A 15,845-nucleotide genomic window follows, 5' to 3' on the forward strand; every position below is an offset into this window, starting at 1 on the left:
CGGTGCAGAAAGATGCAACTGTTTCTCTGTCTTTCCTACAGAATCTTGGACAGACGATTCCTGGGGCTCTTGAAGGCTCCATCTGAGGACGATAGGAGGACAGGTGGAGGAGGGAAGAATGAATGAGGAAAGCAAGACAGATGGAAGTTAGAGCGAGAAAGAGGTTCACATAGAGGAAACCATCCCACAAACACCACACACACGCACACAGTCACACACAGTCACACACACACACACACACACACACACACACACACACACACACACACACACACACACACACACACACACACACACACATTAAAAGACAGGCGTAACAATGGCAGGTTGGTTGGGGCGAGTGGCCTGGGGGGACGCCTGGTACAACACGTACTCGCGCATGCTGCGCACCAAACCCATAGGGAAAATGAACCAGCAAGCCTCGGATGAGCTGACGGAGGTGACGGAGGCCTCCGGGGCGGGCCTGGCCAAGGTGCTGACCACGGCGGACCTGGTGTCGCTGGGCGTGGGCAGCTGTGTGGGCACGGGGATGTACGTGGTGGCCGGGCTGGTGGCCAAAGCCATGGCGGGGCCAGGGGTCATTCTGTCTTTCATCATCGCAGCCATGGCGTCCATACTCTCAGGTGAGACACAGCGTCTTTGTTTACTACCATATTACTACTACTACAACTAATACTACTACTACTACTAGTAAGAGGCCTCAGGCTGACAGGTCGTGCCATGTCTTGGCCATCTGGCCAGTGATTTATATCGGACCAGTTACCCATATATGGAGACCCCTGGTACCCATATATGGAGATCCATGTGCTGTATATGGAGCTATGATGTCTATCACATCTGACATCATACATACAATCCCTTTTATGCCCATGCATGGAGATCCCTCTCTGAACCAGCCACACAGATATGGGCTGTCTTCCTCCATATATGGGCATTCCCATATGAAGTCCTGTTAGATATGGGCTTAATATTGATGACATCAGGGATCTCCATGTATGGGCATAAAAGGGATTCTGTTAGAGTGGTTCCTATGACATCACAACTTACAATCCCTTTGGCTTTTATGCCCATACGTCAGGGTAGGGGAACCAGGCGTTACCCGTCCAGACGGATAAAGTCAAGATGTGACAGTTCTGACAGTAAACTGCGACCTACGCCAAATGTTGAAACGTTGATTGTTAATTTACCCCCCTCTGCCAGCGTTTTTTCTGTGTTTTACCTTATTTCGCCGACACAGAATATCGCATTTGACCAGGATGTGAGCAAAGGCTGTCTGTAGGGTCTGACCATATTTTCTTCTTTCACCCGGGAAAGAAACATTTTATCCGTGATCATCCGTTCTTTAGTTTGGACCGTTGGATATAGCTTGTTTCATTGATGCGAGGGGAAACGCGTTATACGGTGGCCCTGAGCCTACACTAGCGCGATATATTCGCCAATGGCAGGAAATGTGTTAAATTGTCAATTCTTTCTTCCGAAAATGTAGAAATAAATAAAGAATAAATGTATGCTTTGGAAAATGTTCGTAAGTAAAGTATATGATTGGAAATGTGTGTAAAAAGAAATAAATTGAATTGTGGAATTATGTATTTCACATCTCTGTGTGTGTGTGTGTGCGTGTGTGTGTGTGTGTGTGTGTGTGTGCGTGTGTGTGTGCACGTGTGTGTGTGCGCGCGCGTGTGTGTGTGTGTGTGTGCGTGCGTGTGTGTGTGTGTGTGTGTGTGTGTGTGTGTGTGTGTGTGTGTGTGTGTGTGTGTGTGTGTGTGTGCGTGCGTGTGCGTGTGCGTGTGTGTGTGTGTGTAAACCACCACCCCTCTAGGTGTGTGTTATGCAGAGTTTGGGGTGCGCGTCCCTAAGACCACCGGCTCCGCCTACACCTACAGCTATGTGACGGTTGGAGAGTTTGTGGCGTTTTTCATTGGTTGGAACCTCATCCTGGAGTACCTGATTGGTACAGCGGCGGGGGCGTCGGCTCTCAGCAGCATGTTCGATTCGCTGGCCAATCACACCATCAGCCACTACATGATCACACACGTGGGAACAATCAGAGGCCTCGGTCAGTGTGTATGTGTGTGTGTGTCTATGTGATAATAGCAGATCTACATGCTCACAACGCATCGCAACGCAAGGTGTTTTGAGCATGTAGATCGGCTATTTTCACAATTTCTGCCTCTAATATTTGTCAATTCGTCCAATGATTAATTCAAAAGTCCTTAAACTGACCCTTTAGAAGTGTGCAGATACCCTCTATATACACTTTGTGTTGGTTTGTTTACTGTTGAGTGAGAAAACAATGTTTCACATTAAGCTAATCATCTGGGGACCCCCTTCCCAAAATAATTTGGGGAGCCCCCTGGGGGTTCCGACCCACAGGTTGAGAACCACTGAGGTAACTAAGAGTAATAATAGATAGAAATAAATAATAATTCATATGAAAGTAGATCTAGCAAATAGAGGGTATGCGCATGCATAAAGTGAATGGAAAATCGAGTGGCAAATCGAGTGGCAAAGTGAGTGGCAAAGTGAGATTAACGTTGTTTAACATCGTTTAAAGCAATCACATATGACTTAACTTTTTGGATGTCTAAGGCTTTCAAGGCCAAAAAGTAGTTTTTTGCCACTCAATAGGTGTTCCTGCATAACTTCCTGGTACGCTGATGATGTCACGCGCATACCCTCTATACAATTAATAACTCTCCTCTCTGTCTCTGCATCTCTCCCTCCTGCCCCCCCCCCCCCCCCTCTCTCTCTCTCAGGTAAGGGGGAGGACACGTACCCAGACGTGCTGGCCCTGTTCATCGTGCTGACGGTGACGGCCATCATCGCGCTGGGGGTTCGTAACTCGGTGAGCTTCAACAACGTCCTCAACGCGGTCAACCTGGTGGTCTGGGTCTTCATGATCATCGCAGGGCTTTTCTTCCTGTCCACCAGCAACTGGGAAGGAGGCAGGTTCCTCCCCTATGGCTGGTCTGGGGTAAGACGTGCATACAATTCTTTCTAGCTCAGGGGCCTTCAAAGGTTTCAGGCCAAGGACCCCTTTTAGAATAAGGAATAAACTCCCACTACACCTAAGACAGGCAGCCTCGGTGGATAGCTTTAAAGCACAGCTCAAGACCCATTTCTTTACTCTTGCTTTTAGCTGAATGTTTAAATCCCTGTGCTGCTATTGACGTCCACACTGCTCTGAAATTGTTATGTTTTTTATTTTTCTGCTTTATTGTAATCATTTTAATTATTTCCTTTTTCATGTATTTTTTATTTTATTTTACTTTTTCTCTGTTAAGCACTTGTGCTTCATTTTATGCTCTGTAAAAGCACTTTGAGCTGCATTTTATGTCATGAAAGGTGCTATACAAATAAAGTTTTATTATTATTATTTTTAGCTGACAGAGATATTGTATAAATGCGTGATGCATCGCTTTCGGAGTCTCCGTTTTCTTTTTTTCTGCTCCAAAAGTATCGCAATACTACAGCCTATTAGACTATAATGATACAGTATTGGGAAATAAAATATTGCGATATATATGGATTATATTGCCCATCTCTACTGTCCAGGTGATGAGGGGCGCAGCCACCTGCTTCTACGCGTTCATCGGCTTCGACATCATCGCTACGACCGGAGAGGAAGCCAAGAACCCCTACACCTCCATCCCTTATGCCATCACCGCATCTCTGGTCACCTGCCTCACTGCCTATGTGTCTGTAAGCACACACACACACACACACACACACACACACACACACACACACACACACACACACACACAGGTTTGTAATTACTACTTTGTGGGACATTACACATAGTCTACTATATTTGTGGGGACATTCCATTCATTTTTAACCCTAACCCTAACCCTAACCCTTAACCTAACCCCTAGACACCTTGTGGGACACTAAAATTCGTCCCCACAAGGTTTTTTTCTCCGATTGTACTATCTTTGTGGGGACATGAGGTCCCCACAAAGTAGTAATTCCCTGTCCACACACACACACGCACGCACGCACGCACGCACGCACGCACGCACGCACACACACACACACACACACACACACACACGCATGGTTTGGATCAATGGAACCAAAGGTATTTTTATTTATTGGTATAACTAAGAAACACATTTCTCAAGTTCTGAAAGGAAAAATACCATTACTTTTCTTTTTTTTAACTTATTTATTTTTTAATAATATTATGTAAAACTATCGTTTCGTGTTCGCAGTGTTCTGCCAATTTCATTGTGGGCCCACACATGCGTTCCACAGGTTGGGAATTGGTAAATTAATGGTTCTCAACCTGCGGTTCCGGGACCCCCAGGGGGGTCCTCAAATTATTTTGGGGGGGATCCCCAGATGATTAACTTAATGTGCAACATTGTTTTCTCACTCAACTGTAAACAAACCAACATAAAGTTTTTTTTATTCTTTTTTTTTTATATTGATTTTTATTTAGATTTTATAAAGGACAATACAAACAGTACAAACAGTACGTCAACAAGACAAAACAAAACAAACACACACCAGACTGTAATGCATATCAAACACGGGTAATTTACCTATCATAAAAAAAGTATAAAAGTTGGTAACCTGCTATAAAAATACACACAATTGGACACATTCTAGAGCCATTATAATGTAATCATACAGAAGTGAGATGCACCATGATAGGGCGCCCCAGATGTACTCGAATGCCGCTATACCGTCTTGCTGTCCACCGTATAGTAGGGGTTTTCCATTCAATTAACCCATTTAGGCCTAGGATTATTGACTGATTTAACTACTGAAAAATAGCAGATATACAAGCTCACAGCGCGGCACCGAGTGCCGCGCTGCGAGCTTGTAGATCTGCTATTTTTGAAAAATCATGATTTTTCTTTGCAATTCTTTGAATATATCTATTTAAAAGCGAACATTTGTAACTCAAATATTTGCTTCTGGGGGGTCCCTGGAACAACATATTTTGAGATGGGGGTCCGTGACTAAATACCTGTCATTTTGGGGGTCCTTGACATGAAAAAGTTTGAGAACCACTGATTTAGAGGAAGGATTTAGAAGTCGGATCAAAGATCGGGTCAAAGATATTCAAAGACTCGGTGCCGCGCTGTGAGCTTGTATATCTGCTATTTTTCTAAAGTTAAAGCATACAATAATGGTTAAAGTGGTTAAAATCTAACGCGACTCGGGCACGTTCCAGGTAATTGAGAGTTAAGATAATTATTTTGGCTACTAGTGTACCAAGCATGAATGTCTGTTGGACAGAGTACGGCAGAGAAAGAGAAGCTTCGGAGCAACCAAGCAGGACAGTTAGTGCCTCAGGCTCAATGTGAATGTGATATACCAACATAGAGTTTAAATGTAGAGGGTATCTGCACATATCTAAAGTGACAATTTAAGGACTTTTTAATACCTCTAAAATGACAAATTAAACATTGTCCAAATTGTCAAATATTAGAGGCAGAAATTATGAAATTAGCCGATCTACAAGTTGTGAGCATGTAGATCTGCTATTTTCACAATAGAACCGTGTTATACAAAATGTAATGCCTCAGCTCTTAGTGCTCGTCAGGGTAGTGGGGTCCACACAGTTAAAATATCATTCTTTTGGGGGTCGCGGCCTGAAAATGTTGAGAACCACTGAATCACAGCACTGCTGGTTTTCCTTCCTTCCTTCCTTCCCTTTGTGCAGGTGAGTGTGATCCTAACTCTGATGGTTCCCTATGAGCTGATCGACGGTTCGGCTCCCCTCATGGAGATGTTTGCGGTGCATGGCTTCCTGTGGGGGAAGTACACGGTGGCCGTGGGCTCCATAGCAGGCCTCACCGTCTCCCTGCTGGGCTCGCTGTTCCCCATGCCCAGGGTCATCTACGCCATGTCCAGAGACGGACTGCTCTTCAGGTGAACGCAGTGATCTGGGCCGAATACCAGAAAGGTCGCCCTCTTTCAAAGTCGCCCCAGACTCGTTTCCCAACGGGTCTGTGGCCTTAAGCTAGATGCAGATTAGACTAAAATCCAATATGTGCTTCTGGGGGTCCCTGGAACAAAAAAGTTTGCAATAGGGGTCCATCCGTGGAACAAAATATTTTGACATGGGGGACCACGGCCAAAAACACATTTTGGGGGTCCTTAACCACTGATAGGCACATTCTACAAATGTCTTCTAAATCATAAAATCTTCTGAAAAAAACGTATGTTGCCATCAGTGTTTCTCAAACTTTGTCTTGTGAAGGACCCCCAGAATGATATGTACAGTATTTTCTGGACTATAAGGCACACCTGACTATAAGGCGCACTGTCAATGAATGGTCTATTTTCAAACTGTTTTCATATATAAGGCGCACCTGACTATAAGGCGCACATAATAGACGCTACCGTTGCGTTATGCATCCAACAGATGGAGCTGTGCTAAAGGGAATGTCAATGTCAATGAATGATCCATATATAAGGCGCACTGGACTATAAGGCGCACTGTAGTTTTTTGAGAAAATTAAAGGCTTTTAAGTGCGCCTTATAGTCCGGAAAATACGGGTATTTGGCTACGGACCCCCATCACAAAATATTTTGTTCCAGGGACCCCCAGAAGCAAATATATGATTTTAGTCTATTCTGCATCTAGCGTAAGGCCACAGACCAGTTGGGAAACGAGTTTGGGGGCGACTTTGAAAGAGGTCGACTTATCTGGCTACCATCTGGGCCAGCAGGCCTTCGTCATTTTAGGGCAGGGTTCCCTAATAGGCGGCCCGTGGGCCATTTGCGGCCCGCGGGGGGGGGGGGCTACTGTCTGGCCCACACCAACCCCAGTAATAATGGTGGTATAAGAGCAGCAACAACACAGTAGTATATCGTCGTTGTCGGGTAGAAATCTCGTATTTCCAAATTTGTACGTTCTTTCGCAAATCATACAAGGCCGTAGCACAAAAATAGTGAAAACAGCAGATCTACAAGCACACAACGCGGCGTTGTTCCAACTTTTCCAACTTTGACTGATGACGGTGCTGTCAAACAAGTCAATGAAAATCTGCAACAAAATGTTATACAATAATATGTAGTGTGGGGTCCCTGCTTTATTTCCCTCTCAGCTAAGGGGTCCTTGGCCTGAAAACGTTGAAGACCCCTGGTCTAACCAAAAGGCCACTGAGCTGGTAGTCTTGGGCCGAATAGGGTCGCTAATCCCAATGTCCATGTGGTTGAAGGCTCACAGATAAACGTCCTCATTTGTGTGTGTGTGTGTGTGTGTGTGTGTGTGTGTGTGTGTGTGTGTGTGTGTGTGTGTGTGTGTGTGTGTGTGTGTGTGTGTGTGTGTGTGCGCGCGTGCGTCGTGTCTTCGCAGGGTCCTGTCGTACGTGTCTGCCTTCACGCACACTCCCACCCTGGCGTGCGTGGTGTCGGGCACCATGGCGGCCGTCCTGGCCCTCCTGATCAGCCTGCGGGACCTGATCGAGATGATGTCCATCGGGACGCTGCTGGCCTACACCCTGGTGAGCGTGTGCGTGCTGCTGCTGCGCTACCAGCCCGACCAGCAGACCGACACGCACCAGTACGGCTCCCAGGACGACCTCAAACATCACCCCGGCGACGGCGGCGGCGCCATCCCCGCCAAGGAGGACCCGGACGAGTCCTCCTCCTCCTACCACGCCGGCGGCGCCGAGGGCGACAGCGACGACTCCGCCTTCACCACTGGCCACGCCTCGCTGCTGAAGAGGTAGTCAGGGAATGTTGATTCAGAATAATCATGTCAAATCTGGGAATAGATTCACCAATGTGTTTGTAAAGTTGTCAAGAACAGGGGTTTTCAAAGTGGGTGACGGGGCACCCTGGGGTGTCGTTACGGCAGTGCAGGGGTGCCGCAAGATAATTTGATAATATTTGGAATTTATTTGGACACTTGAACAAATATTTAGTATCATTTTTATTTTCATTCAGTTCTAACCAAAATGGCTATTATCTCAACGGTTTTCTCGCAACATGATCACTAAAATATCGTCACTGTCGGGCAGAAACCTCGTATCTCCAAGTTTGTGTACAAACGTGTTCAAATGTGTACGTCTTTTGGTAAAGCAAAGCCCTGCTTCATCATACAAGACTGCGATGCGAGGCGTTGTGTGCTTGTAGATCTGCTGTTTTCACTAGATTAGTACATTTTATAGATGATAAATACAAAACGAACGGTTTTGGACATACAAGGTTTCACCTGACAAGATATGCTATAAATATAAGGTGCTGGGAGTGAAAATTATAACGTAGGGGTGCCTCGGATTAAAAAAATATATTTATGGGGTGCCCTGAGACAAAATAAATTGGGAACCCCTGGTCTAGAAACACCAAAGCCATCACATGCTACTTAAAGTTAATGGTACCCCAACTTTCAGCAGCTGCCACAGATTCCCCTAGAGGAAACTGAATTTTCAATCTTTGTGAGATGTGTTTCTACTTTCTAGACACCTTTACAAACACATTGATGAAGACACTCATTGGTAAGGAATTTATTCAAAGTTTCTTTTTTAAAACATCCAATGACTGAAGGCTCCTGGGAGGGCACTACTACACCCTGCGCGTCCGGCTGGGGATCCCCGAAGCCTCGGCCCGGCCCACCCCGGCCACGGGCCGCACGGTGACCCGCTGCACCCTCCTGCTCTTCGGCAACTCCTTCCTCATGTGGGCCACGGTCATCTTCGGCGTGGAGCAAGGCTCGGGCTTCGGCGCGGCCATCTCGGGGATGCTGGCCACCATGATGGTCAGCAGCATTGTGTCGCTGCTCCTGGTGATCCTGCGCCAGCCGCAGAGCCCGCTGGTCCTGCCCTACATGGCGCCCTGCGTGCCCTTCGTGCCCGTGGCGGCCATCCTGGTCAACAGCTACCTCATGCTCAAGCTGTCGCCCCTCACCTGGATTCGCTTCACCGTCTGGTGCATCATAGGTGAGTCGCTTGTACTTGTTACCCGGGGCCCAAATTCTGGGCCCTGGGTACAAGGATTCACTGCGGGCCCCCCATGAATGTTAACTATTGAAAAATAGCAGATATACGAGCTTGTAGATCTGCTATTTTTGAAACATCGTGAAAATGTGTGCCAAGAAACCCATGTTTCCATGTCAGTGATGCTCAAACTTTTTCATGTGAAGGACCCCCCATCTCAAAATATTTAGTTCCAGGGACCCCCCAGAAGCAAAACTTGAGTTACAAATGTTCACTTTAAAAATACATATATTCAAAGATTTGCGCACATTTTCATGACTTTTCAAAAATAGCAGATCTACAAGCTCGCAGCGCGGCACTCGGTGCCGCGCTGTGAGCTTGTATATCTGCTATTTTTCAATAGCTAAAGTTACTAGGGCCCCTTCACCTTGGGCCCCTCCACCTCAAGCTGTCGCCCCTCACCTGGATTCGCATCACCGTCTGGTGCATCATAGGTGAGTCGCTGTGGAGCGGTACTGCTTAGAAACGTTGTTTCCCCAAACAGTGGGCCGGAACTAGGGGTACAGGCACGTGCACACATAGACATCAAAGGGGGCTTGAGCCCCTGCCCTTTTATCAGTCTGGGAAAAGTGCCCTCTCCAGACCATGAATGCACTTTTTAATTATGGTGAAAGAAATCCAAATGCCCCCCCCCTTTTCCATGCCATACCTGAAGGCAGCATTCAAGAGAATTGCCTTGTATTGTCCAAACTCTCCTGAAATGGAATGCAGCATCTCATGTTGAAAGAATTGCCCTCTCTGGGTCGAAATCCATGCCGTACGCCACATCTCCAGTTCAGAGAAATAGCCGACTTTTCATCAAAAGCAGATCCACTGCTATTTTCACTATTTAGGGTCCCGGGTCTAATTTCTCTTTCAGGTCTTGAGCTAAAAAGTTTAGGAGTACCACTGTTACTCAACCTCTGGTCCGGGGCCCACCAGGGGTCCAAAGGGGCCCTTTAGGGTCTGTAACTATCTCTGTCTGTGAGAGGGAGGGTGTACAAAATGGAACCATTTCTTATCTTTGGGATACCCCAAATAAAATGCTAGTTATTTATTGAATATTTTCCACCGAAGGAAAATATATCGTCTGAGATTCAATATCGATAACATAATGAATCCAGTCAGTTAAAGTGATCAACTTTAACCTTTAACAAAGTACTGTCACTTCCTTATTTTTATTTTATGCTTTCAGTAGCGGCAGTGGCTTTTATGCTTTCAGTAGACGTAGTAAGTAGTGGGTAGCCAGGTGTTGGCAATTCTTAGACATTTCTACTCTCGTGTGCCCCAATCTTCTTCTTTTTGCGTTATGTAAGGTATTTTACCGTCTAGTGATATTGTACGAAGGAGGGAAAACAGCTCGCTTCAAGATGTGTAGCCAGCCGGACCACGTTCTCGTCACATCTGTAGTTGGTTGGCTGCACGAAGGAGAGTGGGGGAACGCTTCCCATCTTCTGGAACAGGGACGTGCTGGCCATTGGGAAAAGCGGGAAAACTCCCGAACGGGCGGTTCATTCCCGGCCGGTCCAGGCCGGCCATTTGGAAAAAATATTAAAAATAAAATGTGGGCCTTCGTTCCATTTTGGGGGCTGGGCGGCCAACAAAGTAAATCGTCACTGTCGGGCAGAAACCTCGTATCTCCAAGTTTCAAATGTATACATTTTTTTCGCAAAGCAAAGCCCTGCTTCATCATATGAGGCCGTTGCACAAAAGTCGTGAAAACAGCAGATCTACAAGCACACAACGCCTCGCGGTGCGAGGCGTTGTGTGCTTGTAGATCGGCTGTTTTCACTAGTTTAAATCATTTTTAAAATGATAAATACAAAACAAACGGTTTTGGACATACAAGGTTTCCAGGGCCTCTCCAACTCTTTTTCCCGGGCTGAGTCAGGGGCCCAGCACGTCCCTGTTCTGGAACAAATCAGAGACGATATTCTCCACCTGCGAGCTTTCACCTCAGCCTGGCTCTTCTCTGTTGGCATGTGTTTATTGCCAAGGTTACATGGAATTTCTCTAGGATAAACATTGGCTTAGTTGGACACATATCGTTGCTATTGGGCAGTAACCTCTCTATATTTCAACTTTTAATGTGTTTTATTTTCGTATGCCCTACTTTGTCGTACAACAGTGTTAAAGGAAAGGAAAAGTAGCACAAATAGCTGATCTACAAACTCACACAATGTGTCGCTTCACGTTATGAACTTGTACAGTGTACATTGTACAAGCTTAGTTGTTTTTGCTATTTTGAAAAAAATGGGGAAAGTGGTAAAGTGTGTCTGTGGATTTCATAAATATTTAACCAAAGGAAAAGTAATAACTACAGTATGAGTATACTGTATATAGTCAAGAGCGTCTGACTATATAATAAGTATGTACATTGGATACATTTGGACGCAGTTGGATTGTTTTTTTCTCCCATTTCCTGAAAAGTAGGTTTTGGAAAGACATGGTTTCCACCCAACAGTATCAATATTAGCACCACATAAATACGGTAAACACCATTAGGGCTGTCACAATTATTACATAATCGTCTAATCGTGATTATTTTACATTATCGCAATTATTTTGTCATAATCGTCATAATCGTGAATATTGAAAAATGTCAGAAATAGTGGAAATAGCAGATCTACAAGCTCACAACGCGTCGCATCGCGACGCGTTGTGAGCTTGTAGATCGGCTATTTCCACTATCAATGTTATTTTTTAAGTAGTAAGTTGTCAAATATGTCAGTAATGTATTTTGTATATTTAGGTTATGTGTCATATCTATTATGCAACTTCAAAGCCTAAAAGCCAAACAGAAATGTAATTATCAACGACACATACACAATTAAATCGTTAATCGCCAATTATTTGAGTGACAATTAATCGTCATGTAAAATGTCATATTGTGACAGCCCTAAACACCATCCAATCCTATATGCAACTGTAAAGTACACAAAGCACTCAGTCACAGCTTGCTATGTACTGTACTACTGTAGAAGTGTGAAATGGGATGACCACAGGTTAATCTGCAGTGTCCGTGTCGTCTGGGGGCACTAACTCAGAGCATGTGTTTTTGAATATTATGGTCTGCAAGCGGGGGCGTCACACCAAATTCTGGGCCCCGGGTACAAGGATTCACTGCGGGCCCCCCATGAATGTTAACTATTGAAAAATAGCAGATATACAAGCTCACAGCGCGGCACCGAGTGCCGCACTGCGAGCTTGTAGATCTGCTATTTTTGAAAAATCGTGAAAATGTGTGCCAAGAAACCCATGTTTCCATGTCAGTGATGCTCAAACCTTTTCATGTGAAGGACCCCCCATCTCAAAATATTTAGTTCCAGGGACCCCCCAGAAGCAAAATTTGAGTTACAAATGTTCACTTTAAAAATACATATATTCACAGATTTGCGCACATTTTCACGACTTTTCAAAAATAGCAGATCTACAAGCTCGCAGCGCGGCACTCGGTGCCGTGCTGTGAGCTTGTATATCTGCTATTTTTCAATAGCTAAAATTACTAGGGCCCCTCCACCTTGGGCCCTAGTAACTCAGTCCCACTTTCCTACCCCTTGTGACGCCCCTGTCTGCAAGTTATAAGTACACTTTTGAGGTACTATAGGCCCTACTTGAGTGTGACAATACTTAATACATACTTTATAACTATACTCCACTACAACTATTTGAAAACTTTCATTTACAAATTACTTTGTAGATTCAGATGAATAAAACATTCCTTAAACGATCTATTTGAAAACAGCTTGTAGATCTGCTATTTTTGAAAGATTTCGAAAGAAAATCTAAACCTTTGAAAGAAACTTAATTGGGACATTCTCCACAATGAGTACTTTGGCTTTTGGTACTCATTTACAGTATATGTAAATACGTTTGCGCTTTCCCCCAACTAAACGTTGTGTCCACCTAAATGTTAAATTGTCTATAATTTTTTTTAAATGGAAAGAAATGGAAGAATTTAGAAGATTGCCTGAAGTAATGTAATGAACATTTGAAGTTTAAGGCAGTTTGCCGCCCTTTAGGGCTTGTCGTGGGCTTGTCGCCCACAAGACACTAGGAGGTGCTCTTATTGGGCCCCTCATTGATTACGGAGTCCTTGTCTGGTATCGCGACGCCCCAGCTGCCTTAAAGTTAAAGCTCCAAACAGCCCAAAACAAACTAATTAGGGTTGTGCTTGGTCTCCCTCCTCAGACCCACCTTACCGATCATCACCACGAAAGCGTGGGATGGCTCAAAGTAGCTGACAGAGTACAGCATCTTGCAATGGGCCTGGTGTACAAGATACACTACACCTCCAAGATTCCCATGTACCTGACAAACTACTTCTTAAAGGTCAAGGATGTTCACGATCACAACACCAGAGGCAGCTCCACTAATCATCATCAACGTAGATTTAACACTAAACAAGGCTCTAACTCGTTCTCCTGCTACACCATCAACATGTGGAACGCCCTTCCACAAGCCCTAAAGGAGAGCAAATCCCTAGCCTCCTTCAAAATTGGTATGAAAAGTCACCTTCAGACAGCTGCTACCCGTGACTTGTAAATAGACTAAGCCCCCATGCTCCCCCCCCCCCCCCCCTTTTTTTCTCTTTTTCTGCCTTTGTATTTGATGTTATGCTTTTGAAACTGATATTATCCTAGATAAAGTACTATGTTCTATCCGTCTGTCTTTCAATGTTATATGAGATACTTAAAGTGTGGTTCCTGTGGAAATAAGCCTCGGCTTTCTAGGATCTCCTTTTAGTTGACCTTGTACCAGTGATTTGTACTGTCATGAAACTGTACTTTTTTCTATTGCAAACTTCTAATAAATTCTTCAATCAATCAATCAAAAGCCCTGAGGCGTCTATGATGTGCTGTGCTCTTCCTGTGTCCCCGGCCCCGCCCACAGGTCTGTTGATCTACGGCTGCTACGGCATCTGGAACAGCACGCTGGAGCTCGTGGCCCGCGAGGACGAGGCCCACGCCAGCTCCTACCACCGCTACGACGACCAGCTGGACGACAGCTTCGCCCCGGAGGACGAGCGCCAGGAGGAGCCGTACCAGGGCTGGTCGGCGGAGAAGAAGGGCCACCACAACCAGCCTGCGCCGGACACGCAGGACCAGAGCCAGGAGAACCAGGAGCAGTACGATTACGAGGACGTGGACATGGAGATGGAGGGCGGAGACCACGGCTACCAGACAGGGCCCCAGCAGGCGGCCAAAGGCCCCGGCGGGTCACGGGGACGAGCCAATCACGGCTTCTTTGACGAAGACTAGGGCTCTAAAGGCCTGTCCATAGTATCTCTGAAGTGTTCGGTGAGTTGGACTTTCCGACGTGCACTTTTCCGAAGTATGGACAGGCCTTAAAGGAGTAGTTCACCCCCAAAATTACATTTTTTCTGTTGATTACTCATGCCATAGAGACTTGAGTTCAATCATATTTCTTTGTATTTGTCGTAAGACAAAAATTTGATTATAGTAAATTTACCCCCATTGATTCCGGGGGGGACCCGAATGCATGGCACTGGATGGGGAAACCGTCAAGGAAAGTTTACTATAATCTTTTCTTTTTTTCTTAGGAATGCGACATAAACCAAAAGATATTGTTGAACTCAAGTCTCCATGGTGTAAGTAATCAATTGAAAAAAAGTCATTTTGGGGGTGAACTATTCCTTTAAGTCGCTGTTTTCTTGATGTCGGGTCTGGGGCTCAACAGACGTTGGGTCTGAGAGCTTACAAATACTAGAACCCAATGTTCGCTTCCATTTGTACGCTCATTGAGTAAAAATTAAAATACAGTCGTTTGGGGTCCCAGAGAATGAGATAAAAGAATATGTTTCAAATGGGGGTCCGTGGCTTAATGCATATCAAACTGGGGGTCCTTGAAAGGAAACACTGGACTAAGTTATCTCAGCAGTGTGCCACACAGAGGTGAGGGGGTACTGACACAATGTATGCTGTAAATCCTATTTATTATGAAATGAGATTGTACTGTGTTTTAAGTATTTTAAATGTTAAATGAGAATGAGTGCTCTGTGCTTTGGTTTGATGGGAATAAAATGTCTCATGAGTGAATTGGATGACACTGTCTTCCTGTACTGTAGGTGCACAGATACCGGTAACCCCCCCGGCTCCACCGGGCGCTTTGAGCGTCGCGTCGACGTCAACGCTGGGAACGCTCCCGTTTTAATTAATGAAGGGTGCTCCACTGCCGACGTCAACGTCGGACGCTCAAATTCGCCTCGGTTAATCTTTTTACGCCGTCCGACGCCGGCACAACGGCGTCTTTTTGGTGGAGCCCTAGCCTGATATGACCAACAGTGTGTCCTTTCATCCAGAGATGCCCCAATCATTTTATGTCAAATCTGATGAATACCAGCGGTCAGAAACGTTGGGATTTTATTTTATGTTTTATCTTATTTTACTCAACACCTGGTTCTCAACCTTTTCAGGCCGCGACCCCCCAAATAATCATATTTTAACTGGAGACACCCCACCCTGACCAGCATTAAGAAATAGCAGATTGGCTATTTTCACATTTGACAATTTGTACAATGTTTAATTTGTCATTTTAGAGGTATTAAAAAGTCCTTAAATTGTCACTTTAGAAATGTGCATACACTTAAACGTTATGTTGTTGTTTTTTTTTTACTGTGAGAAAACAATGTTGCACATTAAGTTAATCATCTGGGGACCCCCCCCCCCAAAAAAAATATTTGGGGACCCCCCTGGGGGTCCCGACCCACAGGTTGAGAACCACTGGTCTACACTGCTGAACCCCGACCCCCAAGGAAGAACAACTCTGTGAATGAAACGTGTCTTGGTTAATCAAACTTTATTTATAATACTCAAGGCAAGGCAGGTCACACTTGATACACTGGTTATATACTGTATTATGCCGAAACTAAGCTATGATCAT

At 45.2% G+C, this 15,845-nt stretch overlaps 1 protein-coding gene across 1 annotated transcript; it reads left to right on the forward strand.

The window, feature by feature from the left end:
* Positions 1-319: 319 nt before the first annotated feature.
* LOC308306674 (putative cationic amino acid transporter) lies at positions 320-14,203 on the forward strand (the record flags this gene model as incomplete). The annotated part of the gene is made up of 8 exons (XM_080751715.1): positions 320-623; positions 1,820-2,056; positions 2,757-2,974; positions 3,556-3,702; positions 5,681-5,889; positions 7,322-7,693; positions 8,515-8,906; positions 13,836-14,203. 8 exons carry the CDS (start codon positions 320-322, stop codon positions 14,201-14,203), a joined length of 2,247 nt encoding a protein of 748 aa, XP_080607841.1.
* Between the last annotated feature and the right edge of the window lie 1,642 nt (positions 14,204-15,845).

The sequence above is a fragment of the Nannobrachium achirus genome, assembly GCF_963921795.1.
Source record: "Nannobrachium achirus genome assembly, chromosome: 21".
NCBI lineage: Eukaryota > Metazoa > Chordata > Actinopteri > Myctophiformes > Myctophidae > Nannobrachium > Nannobrachium achirus.